This window comes from Spathaspora passalidarum, assembly GCF_000223485.1.
Source record: "Spathaspora passalidarum NRRL Y-27907 unplaced genomic scaffold SPAPAscaffold_2, whole genome shotgun sequence".
NCBI lineage: Eukaryota > Fungi > Ascomycota > Pichiomycetes > Serinales > Debaryomycetaceae > Spathaspora > Spathaspora passalidarum.
The window spans coordinates 1,749,857-1,767,592 of NW_006767426.1; the positions used below are offsets into that span (position 1 = coordinate 1,749,857).

Below are 17,736 nucleotides of genomic sequence, written 5' to 3' on the forward strand. Positions count from 1 at the left end.
TTGATTCACATACAATCGAAAAAATTTATCACGCTTTTGTGACATGTCAAATTTCAATGTCGCGACATGCACGCTAAAAAAAACTACAATAAGCTAAATTTAGAATCTCGAGTATATTTACTATAATATGAATAACAAAAAAAAATGGGAAACGAAAGCTTACAAAGAAAAATCATTAAAACCTAACAAGAATTAACATTCAACGGGTATGCAAAGAAAAGTTGTGGATGGAAATGGTTTGTTCAACAGTCGTGGTATCTACAAGTGATAACCATCTAGAAACCGACAGACCCATGCAAAACAGTTGACTCATTTATTTACACAAGCTATTGGAAAACTCATCAACATTGGTAAACGGGAGGGGGGAGGGCGAGTGGAAATCTTTGATGAATTTGCAACGAAATGAACTGAAAATCTAAAAGTATATTTTGAACAACAAAAAGGAACTTTGGTAAGAAAAATCTAATTTAATCTTGAGTTAAACCTTTACTCTTCATCCGTTTTGATCTCCTCAATCTTTTCATGCTTTTCTTCCTCTATGTCCTCTTCTTCGGTATGCCTTTCATGAACATCATCTTCTTCTTCTTCTTCGTCAACATTTTCTTCAAGATCTTGTTCTGGTTCAGTGACTCCGAAATGGGCTAATAAAGATTGTGCTGAAGAAGTGTCCAAATATATCACACCATTCTCATTCGTTATGGTGTTGGATGCCAATAATCTTTGCAAGGAAATAGCACCAGTGTTCAAATCAGCACCGGCTGAACTTCCACTGGTTTCTTCGTCATCTTTATCATCTTCATCATATCCACCTCTTCCGAAAATGGAATTTCCATTGGCCATACCAGCCAATCCTCCACCACGGCCACCACCAACATTTTGAGCTTGTTGTCCAATATTGTAGAATTCTCCATACATTTCCTTGTACAAATCGTTGTAAGGAGGAGAAATTGAACCGTATTTGTTAACTAAACTTGCATCTTTTTCAACAGCTTCAATTCTACTTATAATCTTGTCGTACCATTGGTCCAAGGTTTCCTGCTTAGTGTAATCTAATAAAGCAACAATAACAATCGACATGTTGTCACATCCAATACCAGAACCATCCGAAGTTGGAGCACAACATAATTCCATAATTTCTTCAGAAATGGTGGTTAAACTCTTGCGTTCATAAATACCTCTCCTTACACATTCAACACACTTTTGAGAACTTAAACAATCCCAAATACCATCACATGCCAAAACAATGAACTCATCTTGATCCAAATTGATTTGGTGTTGTATAACATCAGGATAACAAGTGACAATTTGTTCCTCTGCAGGTAAATCAACATTGCGCTTGAAATCAAAATCACCAATTCCTCTGGACAATGCTAAATTTCCGTTAACTCTACCCATATCGACATATCCACCAGCAGCACAAATACGGGCCTTTTCGCCTTCATTGGAAGGTTTATGATCATAAGATAATGCTTTGGCAAACCCATTAATGGACATAATAGTTCTAGAATCACCAGCATTACCACAAATGATCGATTCGGGGGTTATAATAGCGGAAGTGGCGGCACATCCACTTTCATCATCTCTCATTTGATAATCGTGTAAAATGGCTTGATCACAACCCAAGAAACCTTGCTTCAAGGCATTGGCATAATCTCCTTGCTTATATGCTTCTGTATCTTTGATAATGTGATGCAAATGTTCTCCGGTGAAAATAGCAGCCTTTTCACCACCATGACCGTCGTATACCCCGAAAAACGCAATTTGAGGAGAATCATCGTTTGATTCTTGTTGCCTTTCTGCAGAATCATCATCTGGCTTAGGACTGGAAGTAGGTGATTTGGCGGATAAGGCGGATAAATTCAAAATGGTGGCGTGAGCATCTTCCATATTGATTCTCCAACCTTGCATACAGGATAAACCGTAGGCTAAATATTTATCTTGGCCCTCTTCAGAGTGCTTTTCCGTGACTGGTTGAGAAAGAATCTGACCCATCTTTAATATGTGAATTTATTGGAAGCTTTTTATACAGGTTGCAGGTGCGAATATATCAAGAACGCGTGAGTGAAACTGGGCTTGGATATAAAGGAAATAAAACTGGATTGAGATATGTAAATTACTGTGTTTTCTAAACTGCGTTTAAGACAACAAGGTAAAAGTACTGTGGAGGAAATATAGGTTGGGTAAAATGTGTCCTAGTATTCCTTGAGATGACCAGTTGAGTGATGTTTTCGTTGTTTGTAAATTCGACGGTTGAGATGGATGATTGACGTCGACTGGATTCCTTTGTACTAATGTATAGTGTTGGTTCTTTCGATGATAGTTTCACGTTCTTCCTTAACTATGGGCCCAATTTTTTTTTTTTTGTTTTTTCCTCGTTCACTGTGTTGTTTGTGGTGGTGGTAAGTTAAAATTTGATATTTTGCCAGAGAAAAAATTTTTTTTGGCTTGTTGGGGCGCACTGGACAAGAAATTTATGTCACGTGAATTAAATTAAGCCCAGGGTTATGACTCTTTACTCCTCAACTCTATATACTAACAAGTGCTCGACCTTCTAATTGGGTCATTCAACTAAGTCAATTTGTAAATCTTAGTTTTAATTAGAGTGGTTTCCATGGCAATGGCAAGAGGGCTACCCATTATATATAAGACGTTATTTGTGACTATGTTGTGATCGCGAAATTCTATTTTGAGATGTTCCTTTCGTAAGTAAATACGGGAGTTGTTGTTAGGAGAAGAGCAAGCGAAAACAGAACAACTCAGACAATGGTCTCGCATTGTTTATTTATATTGGCGGGAATGTACGATGAGCAAGTCTAGATGGATAAACATCGTTCGAATTCATTTTTGAAACAAAGTAATTAATTCTTTCGTGTTGATTTTGTACTCTATGAGATACATGCAACATTTGTTTGTAAATTTGTTGAATCGTTCCATTCTGATCACTTCACTGACAGGTTTTTGCATTCCCCAATTCCTATTTGGGAACTAACTCCGCTGTTTGAAGATTCTATTATCATACCCTAGTGCTACGTTTTGAGCTGCATAGGTAAACCTCCTTACTTTGACTTATTCACAGCTTCGGATAATCTCATTGGGTCTTCATTGAAATATGCATTTACCGACTAAACTTATTGGAGATTGAGCTTACATTTAGATAATTAGGAGAATTGCTACAGGTTTAGATGTGCCAAAAGATATTCACTATGCTGTTCAAATGGTTTATCATTTAGTCATATATTAGACAAGTTCAACCTAGCCACGTTCACTGATATTTGGACTGATTAACCTATTTTCTGTTAAAATTTTTCAACCATTAGGAGCCCTGGTGATAAATCATGATGGCGACATGATGAAAGCTAAAATTCAGTTTTGCTTCTTTTGGAGAAGACATATTACTTGCATGATATCTATTGTAGACTTAAAAATTAAGTTGCCATAATTAACTGAAAATAGGTTAATTAGTTGTCGCGGTAGAAGACTGATTAGGCTATCTCTAGATAGCAGCTATGCATCACGGCAGAGTGGATCACTCGGGGTTTCCTCCACCCACCAATATCCTCTCCACTACATCGAGAGTTAGGACCCCAATCGGAAACGTGGTTCCGATTGTTGAGTGTTTGACCTCAATTGAAACAATGTAATCTAATCGCAAGCATAGATATGCACTTATGCGATCTGCAATCGTTATCTCGTTTTTTTCTTGACAATTATAAACAGTTGTAAATGCTCGAGCATTCGTATTAGTAATCCAAACCACAGGAACCCTTGTCCATATATGTAGAGTGCATCCATGTCACTACTGTGTTATACTACATCCGTAAAAATATTTCGAGGCGACCCCTGGAAAACGACTCGGTAAATGCAAATAATAATTCTAAGTTGATTATTGCGCTTATCTCCGGTTTTCAGATAAACCGCACATTTTCTTGGCATTTTAGTTTTGACTTCGGATAGGTTTTGAGGGCTCCCAATCTTTAGAGTCTTGTTCTTTTTGCGTTGTAATCTATGGTCTGGTATCTGCACAGAGTCTCCACTTTTTATTTCCTGATAAGGAGGTGGGCGGCGGTTGTTTTGGACCCTTAATTACACCCCTCACGCCTCCTTATATCCAACCCATATATAAAAGGAGGACCTGTTGGCTCTTCATTTTAACTTTTAAAGTTTGCCAATTTTCTTCCTCTAGTAAAGAAATAAACATGACTAAGTCTCAATTATTTGAAAGCTTTCTCGTCAATGACCCCCTCACTACTTAAGAAGATTCAGAAAAGTTTAAGGAATGGGTACCAAAAATTGAAAAATACAGACAAGATTTAGAAGCATCGATCCCAGCCGATTTGAAAATTGAATTGCCCAAGCCAATTGACCAATTGATTGATGAGCAATTTAATGCTGTTAAATATCTTTATGATGCAAAATTGTTAACTTCAGAAGAACTTGCCATTACTGATTCTAGTGCTGTTGATTTGGTCAATAAGATTGCCAAGGGTAAGTTGTCCTCGGTGGAAGTATTCAAAGCTTTTGCTAAACGTGCTGTTATTGCTCACCAATTCACCAATTGTGCCACCGAGTTTTTCACTGAAGAAGGATTGAAGCGTGCTCAAGAACTCGATGCCTATTTGAAAGAAAATGGCAAGACAGTCGGTCCTTTGCATGGGTTGCCTGTTTCTCTCAAGGAACATTTGTGCTATAAGGGGAAAGTAACTCATGCGGGATATGTTTCTGGATTGGACTATGTAGCTACTGAAGACTCAGTAACCACGCAAATCTTGGCTAAATTAGGGGCTGTGTTTTATGTTAGAACTAATCAACCACAAACCTTGATGCATTTGGATTCAGGTAATAATATTACTGGATTCTGTAAGAATCCATATAACTTGCTATTATCTAGTGGAGGCTCTTCAAGTGGTGAAGGTGCTCTCACTGCATTTGGTGGTAGTACCATGGGTGTAGGCACTGATATTGGTGGGTCGATTAGATCACCGGCTGCTTTCTCAGGTGGTATTGGATTAAGACCATCTTCCAATAGAATCTCTTGGTTGGGTTCTCTTAGTTGTTTTGCTGGTCAAGAATCTGTTCCTGGTGTGATGGGTCCATTGGCACGTTCAGTTGACGACATTGAATTATTTATGGAAAGCTACATTAATGAAGGTAAACCATGGGAATATGATGCTTGTATCTTGCCTATGGCATGGAGGAAACTTGAAAAGCCCAATCCATCAGATTTAACTCTTGCTGTTATTAGAGATGATGGTTTGGTAAGAGTGACTCCTCCCGTGAGACGGGCTTTGAATGCAACAGTTGAGAAATTGAAGGCTGCTGGAGTTAAGATTGTGGAATTCAATCCTCCCAATACTAAGTTAGCTTATGAAACTGTCCATCAGATGTATACTTGTGATGGTAACCATATGCACCGCAAATTCTTGTCTGCTTCGGGTGAACCATTGGTTAAATTAACCAAATGGAATTTGAACTATGGACAAGGCGCTCGTGACATTCCAGCATCGGAAAACAGACAATTGAATTATATTAGAGATGGGTTGAGACAAGAATATACTGAATTTTTGGTTAAGAACCGGATTGATTTTATTTTGAGTCCAACTAATCAAAATGTTGCACCTCATTCAGGTGAAATATTCAATTGGTCGTACACTTCCCTATTCAATATCCTTGACTTCCCAACTTTAGTTTTCCAAACTGGTATTTTCCAAGATCCAACCATTGATAAATGGACTGAAGAAGACTTGAGCTACAAATATAGAAGTCCATTGGAACAAATGGAAAATGAAAACTATAACCCAGAAGAATTTGTTGGTGCCCCTGTGGGATTACAGTTGTCAGGAAGAAGACATTTGGATGAACTAGTTGTTGCTGCTGGTAAAACAATTGTGGATGTTTTAGGTGTAGATTTGTTTAAACATTAGAACATTGTCAAGTTTCGATATTATATAGTTGTATATGCCAATTGAATTGTGTTAAGTTTGTAAAAAAAAAAATAACTTTGCAGCCAACGGTACAAACTAATTGACCCATAACTACATATAATTTACCTATGCATATTCTTATTTCACGATCTATAAACACTAATCATGATATACTATGTACTTCATGCTCATGCAAACATTTTCTAACATCTAAAAACAAACAAATTTAAACAATTAAATCATACATTCAAGTAACCACAAAAACCAATCGGATTAATTAAACATTAAAGCGTCCTGATGGTTTTTAAAAATATAAAAATAAAGACAATAAGAACTGGTTCTCTATAAGTACTCACTATGTCTCTTCTCTCTCCTCTTCGTCTTCTCTCATTAACTTTTTTCGTAGCATTCATAAATGCAATTAGAACGGGAACATTAAAATTCATTCATAAATATAAAAACATAAATTAACTTCATAATCATTTAGGTCCCCAAATACCACCACTGTTTAAGTTCTCAACCCCCGGATTACCACCCAATGCTAAAGTATTGAACTTGGAAGTTAAGTCATTCCCATATTCATCCAACTGTCCACTAGCATTGGCATTGGCTCCACTAATACCTTGAAGAGATGTACTTTGCAGTAACGATGTGAAACTACCAGTCAAGTGAGTATGTTGGCCAAATGGTTGAAATCTTGATCCAAGATCAGCTCCCCCTTGTTGTTGTTGATGATGTTGCTGTTGAGCATTTGTTCCTTGGTAATATGGCGGTTGTTGTTGTTGTTGTTGATGAGAATGTTGGTACTGAACTTGGTTATGAAGAGTATTTGGCGAGTTGGTCACTGAAGATGATGGTTGCTGATGAATAAAGTTGTTATTTAAAGGTGGAGTTGCTCTCACATCAACATATGATCTATTACTACTTGATCTTAATAATGCAGCAGCACTGCTTGAACCAACGGTTGGAGTGACAACCTGTGCTTGGGGAACTTGTTGCTGGTATTGAACTTGTTGGGGTTGTTGTTGGTGATAAATATTGAATGGTTGATTTTGAGCGTATGGTCTTTGTTGTTGAGGTTGCTGTTGTTGATGTTGCTGCTGCTGCTGCTGTTGCTGTTGCTGTTGTGGGGGTAATGGCTGTTGTTGTTGCTGTTGTTGTTGAGAACCATATTGGGGGAAAGTTTGTTGAACTGGAGTTGATGCCTGTTGTCTCAAACGAGGGAGTTGCAATGCAGATTGAGATTGAGATCTCAATAATTCTGGGTGGGAAGGTGTTGCCATTGTTGCTGCTAATTGGCTCAAATTCATCATAGAGGAAGAATGTGGTGGTACAGCTGGTGGTTGTTGGGCACCTAACGAAGCTTGCTGAATGATTGATTGGGCAATATAACCTGGTTTTCTTCTAATTATGATCAACCCATTATCAAACAATTCTAATAAATTCAAATAATTGGAAATCAAAGATAAGTTTTTTCTTTGGTTAATATTCAAAGTGGCGGGAGAAATAGCCAATTCATAAATTGATTTTGTAACGTCATCACGGTATAATACTAATTGAGTGTATAATTCCAAGATCTCGGGGTCATTAAAGTTAAGGTCCATTGGTGGTGCAGCCAGGATAGTGGCGAATGGTAAATTAACAAAGAGTCTTTCGGTGGTACCGCTTGGAGTAGCACCATTAATGCTTAAATTCTTGGTGGCAGCAGTGGTTGAAGCTGCAGACATTAAAGAAGCTAAAGAAGCATTGGAAGTGGATCTATGTTGTTCTTCTAATTGTCCTCTTTTTTCTCTCTTTTCCCGTTCGATTCTTTCTCTTTCTTGTAATGGTAACATTTTCTTATATTCCACTCTTAATTTACGACCACCAATTTCTCTACCATTAAGTTGATTAACAACCAAAGACGTTTCATCAGTAGAGGTGAAGTTAGCAAATGCTAATCCTCGGAAAACTCCATTATCAAAGTGATAATTAAAGGCATATGGTAAGGGTAAGTTTAATTTGGTCATAACATCTAATAACTGTTCCTTTTTAATTGCAAATGGGATATTCTTTATAACAATTGCAGTAGGAATTAAATCGTCATCGGCTCCATCATGTTCATTAGTCATGGAAATATTAGCATTCAAGTTGTCATTGACTGGTTCGTTATTAGGTGAATGTACATTGTTGATCATATTAGGACTACTAATTGTGTTGTGTTCGTCATTCTTGGTAGAGCTAGCTGAAGAAAGGGAACGGTTGCCTAATCCCTTTGGTGGAATTCCCAAAACAGCTTGGGCACTACCTTCCAACAGTTCTAAAGTTGATTGTTGTTGTTGCTGTTGTTGTTCAACCCATGGTCCGACATTAGTAGGAGTCACCGTGGAGGTACTAATGGATTGGTTGAGCCAAGAAGAATGCAAGTTATTGCCATTTCTTGAATTGGGAGGATTTGAGACGGTGGCTAATCTTTGGTTTGTTAACAATGGAGTGTTTGTAGCATGGGTATTATTGTTGCTGTTACTTCCATTGCCTCCTGATCCCGGTGGTACGGCAACGCCAGTACCAACGCCACCAGTTCCCCCACCTCCATAGGTGGACGAACCATACCCGGAAGTCGAAGATAATGAAGATAAAGATGGACGACGTTGCATCACGCTATCCATTTGGTTTGGTGCAGGTGATAAGTTTCTGAAATCCATGGTGTGGTTTTAGTTTCTTTGATTTTCCAATTGTTTGAAAACGTGATAAAAAAAAAATTCTAATAATGAATAAATAATATTTTTAAGACAAAGTGTGTGGGAATACTTTGGGGTTGAATTGAATGGAAAATTTTCTATTAAAAGTTTAATTCGTAAGAATCGTAATCTCTTTTTTGAGTGTGTCTATTTGGTTAGCGTTTAATATCGTAACTTCGTCTGGTAGTATTTGAAATAACTCAGTTGGCAGGATTTGTCGACAATAAAGTATGGGCCAATGGTATTTCTGTGGATTATTCGGCTGATGCGAGTGAAAAGAACTATGATACTTTGGTTTGTAGGTTTTCTGGTATTAGTTCTAATGTACTTGAGTATACGGTAGTATGTGGTCGAGGTGTTTTGAATTATGATAATGTAACGAGAAACTGTGATTTTCAATTTGATCTGGAATCCAGTTTAAGTCTCGGATAAATCTATCGTGGTAATTGCACTGGGAGTTTGATTGGTGTGGTTATGGATTGCAGTTCGGAAAGGGTGATTTCTCGACCTAGTTCTCGGTTGTGAAGTGTGATAGATTGCAATTAGTCCAATCCAAGTGTGTGGATTTCTTTCCCTTTTTCTCTGGTTCGTAAAAACAGAACAACAGAAAAAAAAATTTTCTATGGACGGGCAAAACTTTTTGTGTCGCATTTTTTCAACCGGTGTCGCAAAGTGAAACTTGTGTCGCAAGAGGAATTTGCGACAACGTTTGATCTGCCGCACGTACGAAAATTTGCAGGTCCAAAAATCAACGACCAAAAAAAAAGAACAACGAACTAATTTCCAATTTAACGAAAACTATTGAGGATATAGAAATCATACATTAAAGGGTAACCTCTTAATTTTCATATATAATAACAATGGTATGTACAATTGAACATTACTATACTGGCGGACCATAAGTTTCTTTTACTAACATTGTTTAGTCTACATCACAATCTAATCCAGCTCCAGGAGGTTTAAGAAGTGCAGTCAAGAGGAAGACAACTGCTGACAAGAAGGCACAATCCACTAATGCTATGCCATTATCCACCAGATCAGCTGGTGCCGGTGGATCTTCTTCTACCATGATGAAATTGTTTACTGATGAAGCCCAAGGTCTTAGAGTTGATCCTTTGGTTGTCTTGTTTTTGGCTGTTGGTTTCATCTTTTCCGTTATTATCTTACATGTTTTCGCCAAGATTACTGGTAAATTCACTTCTTCATAAATCCATCCCAATTGAGTTTTAACAATCATAAACATTAACAACTCAGCCTACAAATGTCATTGAAAACAAATGCACCACAATGAATAGAAACTAATAAATGAGGGTTCTTGGAAAGAATAATTCAACACTACAAGATATAAAGTCTTGCTTTTATTTGTGTGTTTTGTGTGTCTCTCTTTTTTTTCTGGTTAATTTACATACTTCATTTTGGTAGCATTTAGTTTTCTTTATTTTTGTTATTGCTTTCTTTACTATTTGTATATTTAATATAAAAGGTGTTTTATAAATCCTTCAACAAACTATTTACAACTGTAATCAATTCCTGTCTATGTACATAATGCTTGACATCCTTACCGCTTGAATCATAATCCACTGTCCAGGAAAACTCGTCCTTCTTGTTATCATACAACTCCTTCCAACTATCACCAAATTTGTTACCTCTTATTTCAATTTCAACAATTGGGAATTGTTTTCCTACGATAATTGACAATGGAATACCAACCATGTTAGATTCTTTTAATTTCTTACCCATGGAGACAGAAGCCCGTCCATCACGACGGTAATCAATTTCAGAATCATTCAACATTTGGTAAAATTCAGTCACTTCGGAGCTATCCAGGTCAATTCCGGGTGCTTCAACAACAGTAACTTGCCATGGAGCAATTGAACTTGGCCATTTCAACCCGATGGAATCACGATACACTTCAGCAATAGTCGCAATAATTCTACTTACCCCAATACCGTAGCATCCCATCATGACATCATTTCTGGTGAGTTTACCTTCATTATTAGGAGTGTCAATTTTGAAACCCAATGGTTTGGAATATTTATCACCCAAGTAAAAAGTATGACCTAATTCAATGGCTCTGGTAGCGGAAAGAGTTCCATCTCCACAGCGTTCGCATACTTCTCCATCTTCAGCAAGGACAATTGGTATATCTGTTATCATTGATATTAATGATCTACTGACGAATGGAACTGGAAAATCTGGGAAATTGGAACGTGAATCTAATCTGGAGTCCATAAGTCTAATGATGGATTTCGAAATCAAGGTATCTGGATTTGAAAACTCGGCAAGTATTTCCTCTTGATTTGTGAATTTCAAGTCGATCTCTGGGATTTCTTGTTTGACAAATTTAGGTTCAAGAGTCCTTTTTGTTGGGTAGTATGCACATACTAAGGTTTGTTTATCTTCCGTCATGAAGTATCTCACTGATACCTTATCCACAGAAGTTACTTCTTGAGGGTACGACAATGTCTTTTCTGAATTAGAAACGTGCTTACATGAATCACAAGAGAAAACTGTATCTTCACCAGTTTCATGGAAACAATGCCATTCATGACTTAAAGATCCTCCAATTTCCCCCGAATCAGCAGCAGCTTTGACATAGTCTACTCTCAAATCTTGGAAAATCTTGGTATAAGCTCCAACAACATTATCATACGTCACCATAGCTTGTTCTTCACTGTAATCAAAAGAATAAGCATCTTTCATGATAAACTCTTTACCACGAAGCAAACCACCACGAGGACGTTTCTCATTTCTAAATTTTGGAGTTATTTGATACATTAACACTGGGAATTGCTTATAACTAGTGACATTTTTCATCACGAAATCGGTGATTTCTTCTTCAGCAGTTGGTGCAAGTAAGAATTCATCATTTCCTTGTATTTTGAAAAGTTCAGTATTATTCCATCTTCCAGTTCGGTCCCACAATGCCCTGTGGGAAAGAGTAGAAAGAGCAGCCTCTTCAAAGTTGACTTCCTCCATTCGTTTCCGTATGATTTCATTGATCTTTCTTTGAATTGTAAGGCCCATAATTGGCCAATTGACTAGCCCAGCTCGGGGATATTGAATTATCCCTAGTTTAGAAAGCACCTCGTGAGTAGGTATATTTTGATCATATTTGAATTTGGATAGTTGAACCCCATAAAATTTAGGGATCGACTTGATCGTAAGGAATCGTTTTATTATCATTGGTTACGAGGGGTCCAATGTCTGATTTGTGTGGAGTGAAAAATCTTCGGATAAATATATATATATTTTTTTTTCAAGTTGAGTAATAACATAATCGCGAAAATAACTGGTCAGGTAGGTAAGCAACTTGAATGAACAGTCATGTTAGATTCTTTCAACAAACTTTCAAACTTTTATTCTATTATTTAGATTGGAATCTTAGGATTGAATTTGGTGGATATCTCAGTAGTAATTTTAACTTGTTAGACTGTGCTATAGTTCAAATACTATTGGCTGCTAAAAAAGAGAATACTTCTAGGTGTTTTCTTTGAACGGGATACTTCGTTACTATAGGCTACATGTAAATAGATAAGTCTAATTCTGGAACGTTTAATTTAAAAAGATACCAACAGGGGATAATAAAGAGAGTTGCAAATGGCAGAAAAGCTTTCTAATAGAACGATTGATTATAACGAAAATTCGGATCATTAACCAGTCTTGAATCACATTTACAGCATATTGGAAATTTCTGAATACATAGTAAATAACTTAAATTTAAGCTAGTTGTTTTCTGGAAGATCAACTTCAGCTATCTGGTTTTTCTGCAATCAATGTTTTAACATATCAAAGTACTTTTTTTAATTAAAAAGCGAATTATGTATTTTTTTTCAATATAACGTAAAAAAAAGTGATCCAAATGATATTTTCATTCGATATAAACTAACACATCTATGTCATATAATGATCTCAAGACTTTGTATTAAAAAATAAAGAGAAATACAAGTTTAATGTTGGCATCAACTTGGCGAAAAGGTTGGTTTTTAAAGAAATTTTGCAGCTATTTGATTTACATGATGTTCTTCTCTCTACTGGGTTGCTTATAAGTAAAACAAGATTTATCTTTCTGGAATTATCCCATTTAGTCACTAATAAATTTAGTAAATTGACAAAAGGATTGCTTAAAGAAAACCATATTTTATACAAATTGTTTACAAAAATTGATGAAATTTTCCAAAAATAAAAGACAACCAAAAAACCACCATGAAATTAGTATAGATCTATCAAACAATATTTGAACTATCTTGAAAGCATAAATAAGCAATTTAACTAACATAAAATCATTATTATAGAATAAAACAGCAATTTCTTTACGATTTTACATTTCGATCACGTGATAAAGGATCTACTAGAGTCAGAAAAAAATGGAAAAAAAGTGAAATAAAAATTGGAGGGTTGGCCGAGTGGTCTAAGGCGGTAGACTTAAGATCTACTGGACAGTGTCCGCGCGAGTTCGAACCTCGCATCCTTCACTATTTTTTTTGTTTTTTGCACAATTTTTTTTTTTGCTGGGTTGACCCATAGTTATGGATATCATTAAAAAGGTAATCATTTATGGGTATCGTTTATTACTTTTCTCTTTACTAGTACCGGGACGTAAACCGAACTCCGAGAGGTATTTCTTTAACAAGGTTTGATTGGAACGATATGGCAAGAAATGCAAAAACACAATTTTCTGAATCAAGGTTTATTATCATCACGCCTTTTCTTTTTTATTTTTCTGTGCCCGTGATGACTTAAGGCATTTATTTTTTCAAGGATTAAAATCTTCTCGGCTGCAAATGGTGATGACATGACCCGTTAAATACAAATCTTGACTCGTAACTATTAACGAAAAAACACGTTTCCATCCATTGACCCGATGGTCTAAAAAAAGAAAAAAAAGTAACCAAGGCGACAAATCTTGCATTGGCATGTTTACAACTGATGTGTAAAGTGAACATCCCTAGTTCGTACTAACGACACGTAATGCGCAAGTGGTTCGAACGGGTAAAAAGAAATAAGACCCGTATGAGACACAAAGCCAGCAGAAGCTGGAAGCGAAGGGATAGACGAAGGAGGATATGGATCTGTTCGGAAGGAACAGGAGATAAGATTGAAAAATGAGGATGCATCCGGATGTGTGAAAGGGTCATCGAAATCACGATACCTATGAGCCATTTAAAGGCGGCATGGTGCCTATCCTTGGCTCATGGCTGAGTCTCAAGATGCTAGGGATAAAATATTTTTCCAGAGGAGGGGGGTGGAAATCTCATGAAAATAGTTGTGAAAAAAAGAAAACTGGTGATGCGTCCTGACTCCTTATTGTTGATTATTTCTAATTTAGGATAACACGGATTAATTAATTTGCGTCAAAAACTTTAAGGCGCAGAAAAACACCACTAGTGAAAAGAAACATGTTTGCATTAAAAATAATATATTTTTCTTGTGGGTTTTGGCGCTGAAATGTAACCATGTTTGTCATCACCAGACTTTTCTTTTTGTAAATTTTATTTTATTTTATTTTTTTAGGTTGGATGGAAAAATGAATCATCATTGCATGATTCAGAAATTGAAAATTTCGCAATATAAATACCGATAAGAAGCTCAACCAATGGATCTCAATTCGAATTCCAATTCATCATCAGACACACATCCAAGGATTAGTCACCACACAATTATATTTTACAAATGTTGCTTACAGAACAAATATTGAGACCTGCAACCATGGCTGCAAGTTTGCGTTACTTCGTTAGATCTCAACACGCTCACAAGGTATTTGCTGGTGTCGCTTTTTACACAGTCGCCAGTTTTGGTGTTGCTAGTATGGCTGAAAGAAAGAATTTTGGTTATGTCTTTAGACAACTAGGTTCTTCTTAGAAAACTTTTTACTACTACATACTGTATAATATGCCACACACACACACACACACGAAATTTTTTTTACTGTATTTTTGTTACAACTGGTTTGGGTACAACTTTTTAGTCATTTATAGTTTAGCTTGATTTCTATAACCGTTATATGATAGAACATATACTTATAGAATAGAAATTTTACAAAACACACTGCATTTCATTATTATTACTATTATTTTTTTGTATTATGCTAAATTTTCTCTATGAAAGTACTTGCTTTAACCCTTGGCCTGGAACTCTTCTCCAGTATCTATTTGGACTGCCAAATAACAATTCTCGACTTAATTTCCAAACTTTTAATAAGATATCCCTTCTAGGAAGGAATTCTGGGAATATAACCTTGATGATGTTACTGTCGTCATTCCCAGATTGGTCGTTTGAACGAGTCAATACACAAAGATAAAATATAACTTGTCCATACTTGTGAAACCCTTCATGTATCACCAAATCAATCATATCTTTAATCGGAATGAAGGATTGGGAAGAGTTTTGAAACCTCCATTTCTTCTTGGTAACTAATTGTACTCCAATACCTTTCATGACTATCATCGTGTCTTCCGGTTGTTGTCGAAGTGAAACCAAGGCGATCATGGTAACTAGGGCCAAGATGAACCCATATTGAACTTTGCTTAGATGCAGGATATCAACGTGTTCTAGATTTACGTTGAAGATGATATTCAGAATGTATGCAATTAAAGTTCCAGTTAATATAAATAGTATTACTGGCCTGTTCTTGAGTATTATATCGTTTTTCTTGTCTTTAACTGTGAATTTTAAAAGGTTTAACGATTCCACGTTGGCAGTATCAATAGGAGGAGTGACCTCCAATGAAAAATCTTTCGGAGAGGACATGGCTGTATGTGTGTTCTTTTTTTCTTTAGCTTATGATGTGGGGGGTATGCACAGATTGGGGGGTTTTTTTTTGTATTAGGTAAGGTCAAGCTATATTACATATAGATCATGATGAAAGGATACGTGAATATGTGAATATATGAAAAAAGAAGAATGAAAACTGGTGACAGATCTAGAAGAACAATGTATTATGAATAAACTCTATTTTTTTGAAGAAAATTATATTACAAAAAGCTGTGTCATAATTCACGTGACATGACTCAATCTACAAATCGGGAAATCTGGTGCGAAGACAATGAGAGCTTACACAAGCGAGGTTTTTACTGGTTCCAAACTATGGTCTAAAAGGCGATGCCTTATAGTTCTTAGTCCGATCTCCAATTATCTGATCAAAAGCACGGCACATTCACTCAGTTCACTACAAGTGTGGCATCAACAAAAAAGGTCAAGAAAGTTTGGTTTTGTGTAGGGTTAAGACAATTACTGCAAAAAAAGCTTGATAAAAATATAAAATACACTATAAATTATTCTATTTCGATACTTCTTCTCCTTCTCTTTGTTTCTTGACATCATCAATAGACCCAACAACCATTTCATTCTTACGTAACTCCTTAAGCTTTTCAGCTCTAGTCATTGGCTTGGCCCCAGTTCTAATTTCAATCTCTCTACGTCTACTGGCTTCGGCATCCTCTCTCAATGCACGGTCTCTTTCCACAGCAATAGCATTCAAACTTTGTTCATGTTCATGTCTCACCTTCTTCAATTCTTCATTATAATAATCCAATGTTTCAATCTTGGTATTGATATTTTGACAATACTTCTCGAAATCAACAGGGAGTTTCCTCTTGAGTGCCACAGACACAACTTCGGGATGTTTCCTTTCTTCAAGGGTGAACTTCAGCTTAACTTGTTTCCTAGTTCTGTAGGGGAACAATTGTGCGATAAGTGAGAAATCAGTACCAAACATGCTCAATGCTTGGTAAAATGTAATCACTTCACTCGCTTCCCATTTATCAGTGACAACTCGTTTACTATAAGTTGTTGAGGTGATTGGGGTAGCAAAAGGGTTTGAATGCTCGATTGAACGACCAGCAATATCAGCACGAGGTTTGACAATAATTGCAGATTCTTCATCAAAGACAATTTTGCCATCAGTTAATTGTAATTGCAAGTTTGAACTAACTTTAGGAGCGTCTTCATCAAACAACGATTTCTTCTCAAGCTCTTTTTTGCTATCTGATTCTGCTACGTCTTCAATTGTTTCACCTCGTTTCTCGGCTTCTTCTTTTCGAGCTTTAATATTCATCTTTTTTGCTTCTTCAACAGGCACACGACGTATCTTGGCCAATTCACGGTCTTTTCTACGCAAATCTCGCTTCTCCCGAAGAGTAGCTTTAGCTTCTTTGACTAGCTGGAAGTTTCCACTCACTTTACCAATAGGTAATGTAGGTTTACATAAATCAGCCATGGTCATTTCTTCAGCATTAAATTCAACTTCTCCATAAAGCTCAACATCTTCATCAACTGCTTTTCTAGGAAGCTGGTGAATGTTACTTATAGTGGTGATCAAATCATCAGGTTCTTCGGGGATTTCCTCTTCTTTTATGTTGATCACATCTTCTGTTTCTTCCACTTTTGGAGTAGTTCCCTTTCTTCTGAATTTACGCAAGCGATTAGTCTTGGGGTCTAACCCAACCACAAATTCAGCACTAACCACTTTTTTATTCTTTTCTGCCTTGTCAGCATCCGTTTCTTCTTCAATCATGGGAGTTTGTTCCTTAGTTGACACAGTACTGCTTACCAAAGACGCTATGGATATTCTCTTTAAACCAGCACCGGACCGACTGGCGGCCAGTGAACGTCTTCTCTTTATTGGCTTCCCTACAGGGATGCCTATTCTAGCAGGTATGTGTTCTTCAACATCGGTCTTCACTACCGAAAATGACCCAGAACGAGAACGCAAACCCGGCTCTTTGATGCCGGAAAGTCTTCTTTGGTTGAATGTGGAAGAACGACGACGTGTTCTTGATGCTGTTGGTAGTGGTAACTTTAGAGATTCGTCCTGAGCAGAGGTATCTACCTTGATGGTATCTTCATGTGGTGTATTTTCCAATTTCTTTGTGGCATCTTTAGGATCAACCACTTCTTCTTCAGGTTCTTTCTCAGATGGCGTGCTTGTTGAGTCTAATGTTATTCTAAACGCAGGTTTCTTGGTAACATCTTGTGTGTTCTGAGGAGTAGGTTGATGATCTTGTTCCAGTTGTTCCTGGGTATCAATTATTGGAGTTGCTGACTGTTGCTGAAATAACTCTTCATTGGATATGTCTGGCTTTTGTTCAGGTGCA

At 36.7% G+C, this 17,736-nt stretch overlaps 7 protein-coding genes across 7 annotated transcripts; 2 read left to right on the plus strand and 5 right to left on the minus strand. All coding sequences in view use genetic code 12, as the record gives it.

The window, feature by feature from the left end:
* Positions 1–101: 101 nt before the first annotated feature.
* Positions 102–2,319, minus strand: PTC2 (type 2C protein phosphatase; the record flags this gene model as incomplete). The annotated part of the gene is made up of 1 exon (XM_007373996.1): positions 102–2,319. The coding sequence occupies one exon, from the start codon at positions 1,990–1,992 to the stop codon at positions 487–489; it is 1,506 nt and encodes a 501-aa protein (XP_007374058.1).
* A 1,877-nt stretch (positions 2,320–4,196) lies between these two features.
* Positions 4,197–5,996, plus strand: SPAPADRAFT_70583 (uncharacterized protein; the record flags this gene model as incomplete). Its single annotated transcript, XM_007373997.1, has 2 exons — positions 4,197–4,229; positions 4,269–5,996. The coding sequence occupies 2 exons, from the start codon at positions 4,197–4,199 to the stop codon at positions 5,919–5,921; spliced, it is 1,686 nt and encodes a 561-aa protein (XP_007374059.1).
* A 46-nt stretch (positions 5,997–6,042) lies between these two features.
* PIN4 (Pin4p) lies at positions 6,043–8,605 on the minus strand (the record flags this gene model as incomplete). Its single annotated transcript, XM_007373998.1, has 2 exons — positions 6,043–8,367; positions 8,428–8,605. The coding sequence occupies 2 exons, from the start codon at positions 8,603–8,605 to the stop codon at positions 6,401–6,403; spliced, it is 2,145 nt and encodes a 714-aa protein (XP_007374060.1).
* Positions 8,606–9,431: 826 nt separating this feature from the next.
* SPAPADRAFT_59898 (Arf family guanine nucleotide exchange factor) lies at positions 9,432–10,142 on the plus strand (the record flags this gene model as incomplete). The annotated part of the gene is made up of 2 exons (XM_007373999.1): positions 9,432–9,504; positions 9,568–10,142. The coding sequence occupies 2 exons, from the start codon at positions 9,502–9,504 to the stop codon at positions 9,847–9,849; spliced, it is 285 nt and encodes a 94-aa protein (XP_007374061.1).
* PRS (putative proline--tRNA ligase) lies at positions 10,100–11,455 on the minus strand (the record flags this gene model as incomplete). The annotated part of the gene is made up of 1 exon (XM_007374000.1): positions 10,100–11,455. A coding segment is annotated over one exon (1,096 nt), but the record flags the coding sequence as incomplete, so codon positions are not given.
* Positions 11,456–14,269: 2,814 nt separating this feature from the next.
* On the minus strand, positions 14,270–15,556 carry PIGH (phosphatidylinositol N-acetylglucosaminyltransferase; the record flags this gene model as incomplete). Its single annotated transcript, XM_007374001.1, has 1 exon — positions 14,270–15,556. The coding sequence occupies one exon, from the start codon at positions 15,389–15,391 to the stop codon at positions 14,741–14,743; it is 651 nt and encodes a 216-aa protein (XP_007374063.1).
* A 318-nt stretch (positions 15,557–15,874) lies between these two features.
* On the minus strand, positions 15,875–17,477 carry SPAPADRAFT_59912 (transcription factor TFIIIB subunit; the record flags this gene model as incomplete). The annotated part of the gene is made up of 1 exon (XM_007374002.1): positions 15,875–17,477. One exon carries the CDS (start codon positions 16,863–16,865, stop codon positions 15,921–15,923), a length of 945 nt encoding a protein of 314 aa, XP_007374064.1.
* Between the last annotated feature and the right edge of the window lie 259 nt (positions 17,478–17,736).